Here is a 2,716-nt window from a genome sequence, read left to right as displayed (position 1 = left end):
GAAGCAAAGATTCAGAAAGAATCAGTCAGAACAGACTTTTTAGATTTTTAAAATATAAATTATTAAGACCAGAGAAATAAGTATGGCTTCCAATTAAGGAAGGGAAAAAAAAAAAAAAAAGGGGGAGGGGGGGGGGAAAAGAAAAGGGGAGGGGGAGGGGGAAAATGGGGAAGGGGCGGGGGACAGCAATAGGGAAAGGGATGGGGACAACAGGGAGGATGGGGACATCAATAGGGAAGGGGATGGGGACAACAGGGAAGGGGATGGGGACATCAATAGGGAAGGGGATGGGGACAACAGGGAAGGGGATGGGGACATCAATAGGGAAGGGGATGGGGACAACAGGGAAGAGGATGGGGACATCAATAGGGAAGGGGATGGGGACAACAGGGAAGAGGATGGGGACATCAACAGGGAGAGGGATGGGGACAGTAACAGGGAAGGGGATAAGGACAGGAGATGGGGAGAGAGGCAGGAGACTGGGACAGGGACAAGGATGGGGATTGGGATGGGGACAGGGACAAGGACAGTGACAAGGACAGGGACAGCACCTGGAGCCGGAACCAGTCCAGGCGGAGCGGCGCGAAATCAAACTGCTCCTTGTCATCAACTGGGGGGAAACAGAAACATGGGGGCATGTGGGGGGGGGCTGAGGGGATTATCAGTCTAGGGGCACTAATCTGGGGGTGCCAGTCTCCTGGGGGTGCCAGCCTGGTGCGTGCCAGTCTGGTGGGTGGCAGCGCCCACCCCACAGGACCCCCAGGAGCTGCCCCCCAACCCCAAGACCATGCCTGGGTGCAGAGTGGTCCAGGACCAGGGCTCCTGGGAACAGGGGACAGCAGTCCCTGGGCAGGGGGACGTGTGAGGGGACACATCGGGGGCATGTGAGGGGACACGTCGGGGACATGCGAGGGGACATGTGAAGGGACACGTCGGGGACATGCGAGGGGACATGTGCGGGACATGTGAGGGGACATGTGAGGGACGTGTGAGGGGACACGTCAGGGACATGGGAGGGGACACGTCAGGGACATGTGAGGGGACATGTTGGGGACATGTGAGGGGACATGTCGGGGACACGTGAGGGGACACGGCAGGGACGTGTGAGGGGACACGTCAGGGACATGTGAGGGGACATGTTGGGGACATGTGAGGGGACACGTCAGGGACATGTGAGGGGACACGCCAGGGACACGTGAGGGAACACGGTCCGTACCTTCCTTGACGGAGAGAGCCGAGAGGGAGCTGACGAAGGACGAGAGGATGATGGACTCCTCCTCGGGGCACACGGAGAGGTTCTGTGGGGCCAGGGATGGGGCCGGGATGAGGGGCAGCCAGGATGGAGGGACAGACAGGGGACAGGGCAAGCCCCAAGGGGGGGGACAGAGGGGACAGACCCTGGCAGGGCCCCCGCGGTACCTGGATGACTTCGCTGAGCAGCAGGGCGTCGAAGCGGGCCAGGTACTGGACGTGGTAGCGCTGGAGCACCCGGACCTGCCGCCTCACCAGGCTCCTCAGCTGCTCCATGTGGAACAGCAGCTCCGCGACGTGGCTACCACCAGAGCCAGCAGGGCCACCGGTCAGTGCCAGGCCTGGCTGTGCCCCCCAAGCCCCCCCAGTGCCAGCTGTGCCCACAGCGTTCCCCCAGGGTGATCCCCACCATGACACCACCCTGCCCACAGCTGCTCCATGTGGAACAGCAGCTCCACAATGTGGCTGTCACCAGAGCCACCACAGCCACCAGTCAGTTCCAGGCCTGGCAGTGCCCCCCAGGTGCCCCCAGTGCCAGCTGTGCCCATGGCATTTCCCCAGGGTGATCCCCACCGTGACACCACCCTGCCCATGGCTGCTCCATGTGGAACAGCAGCTCCACAACGTGGCTACCACCGCAGCCACCAGAGCCACCGGTCGGATCCAGGCCTGGCAGTGCCCCCCAAGTGCCCCCCTCCATGCCAGCTGTGCCCAGAGTGTTTCCCCACAGCAATCCCCACCATGACACCACCCTGCCCACGGCTGCTCGATGTGGAAAAGCAGCTCCACGACGTGGCTGTCACCACAGCCACCAGTCAGTGCCAGGCCTGGCTGTGCCCCCCAAGTGCCCCCAGTGCCAGCTGTGCCCACAGCACCCTGGCATTTCCCCAGGACAATCACCACAGTGACACCAGGTTGCCCACGGCTGCTCCATGTGGAAGAGCAGCTCCACAACATGGCTGTCACCGGAGTCACCAGAGCCACCGGTTGGATCCAGACCTGGCTGTGGCCCCCAAGTGCCCCCAGTGCCAGCTGTGCCCACGGCATTTCCCCAGGGTGATCCCCACCGTGACACCAGGTTGCCCACGGCTGCTCCGTGTGGAACAGCAGCTCCACGACGTGGCTGTCACCGGAGCCACCAGAGCCACCAGAGCCACCAGGGCCACCGGTCAGTGCCAGGCCTGGCTGTGCCCCCCAAGTGCCCCCCTCCATGCCAGCTGTGCCCAGAGCGTTTCCCCACAGCAATCCCCACCGTGACACCAGCAGTGCCCCCCCAAGTCCCCTCAGTGCCCACGGCATTTCCCCAGGACAATCCCCACCGTGACACCAGGTTGTCCACGGCTGCTCCATGTGGAACAGCAGCTCCATGACGTGGCTGTCACCAGAGCCAGCAGGGCCACCGGTCAGATCCAGGCCTGGCAGTGCCCCCCAAGTGCCCCCCTCCATGCCAGCCGCGCCCAGAGCG

General features: G+C 63.0%; 1 protein-coding gene across 1 annotated transcript in view; it reads right to left on the bottom strand.

The window, feature by feature from the left end:
* The window catches only part of LOC106898610 (nck-associated protein 1-like), a gene marked incomplete at its 3' end in the record, with an annotated part of 21,452 nt that overhangs the window by 11,642 nt on the left and 7,094 nt on the right, over positions 1-2,716 (bottom strand). The window contains exons 4-6 of the mRNA XM_014959918.1: positions 1,420-1,596; positions 1,217-1,298; positions 552-610 (exon numbers count right to left, since the gene is read on the bottom strand). Of these exons, the coding sequence (XP_014815404.1) occupies positions 552-610; positions 1,217-1,298; positions 1,420-1,596 (318 nt within the window). The remainder of the gene's footprint in view (positions 1-551; positions 611-1,216; positions 1,299-1,419; positions 1,597-2,716) is intronic.

The sequence above is a fragment of the Calidris pugnax genome, unplaced genomic scaffold, assembly GCF_001431845.1.
Source record: "Calidris pugnax isolate Ruff unplaced genomic scaffold, ASM143184v1 scaffold543, whole genome shotgun sequence".
NCBI lineage: Eukaryota > Metazoa > Chordata > Aves > Charadriiformes > Scolopacidae > Calidris > Calidris pugnax.
Note: the sequence above shows the minus strand (reverse complement) of the source record. Positions and strands in the feature narration are given on the sequence as shown.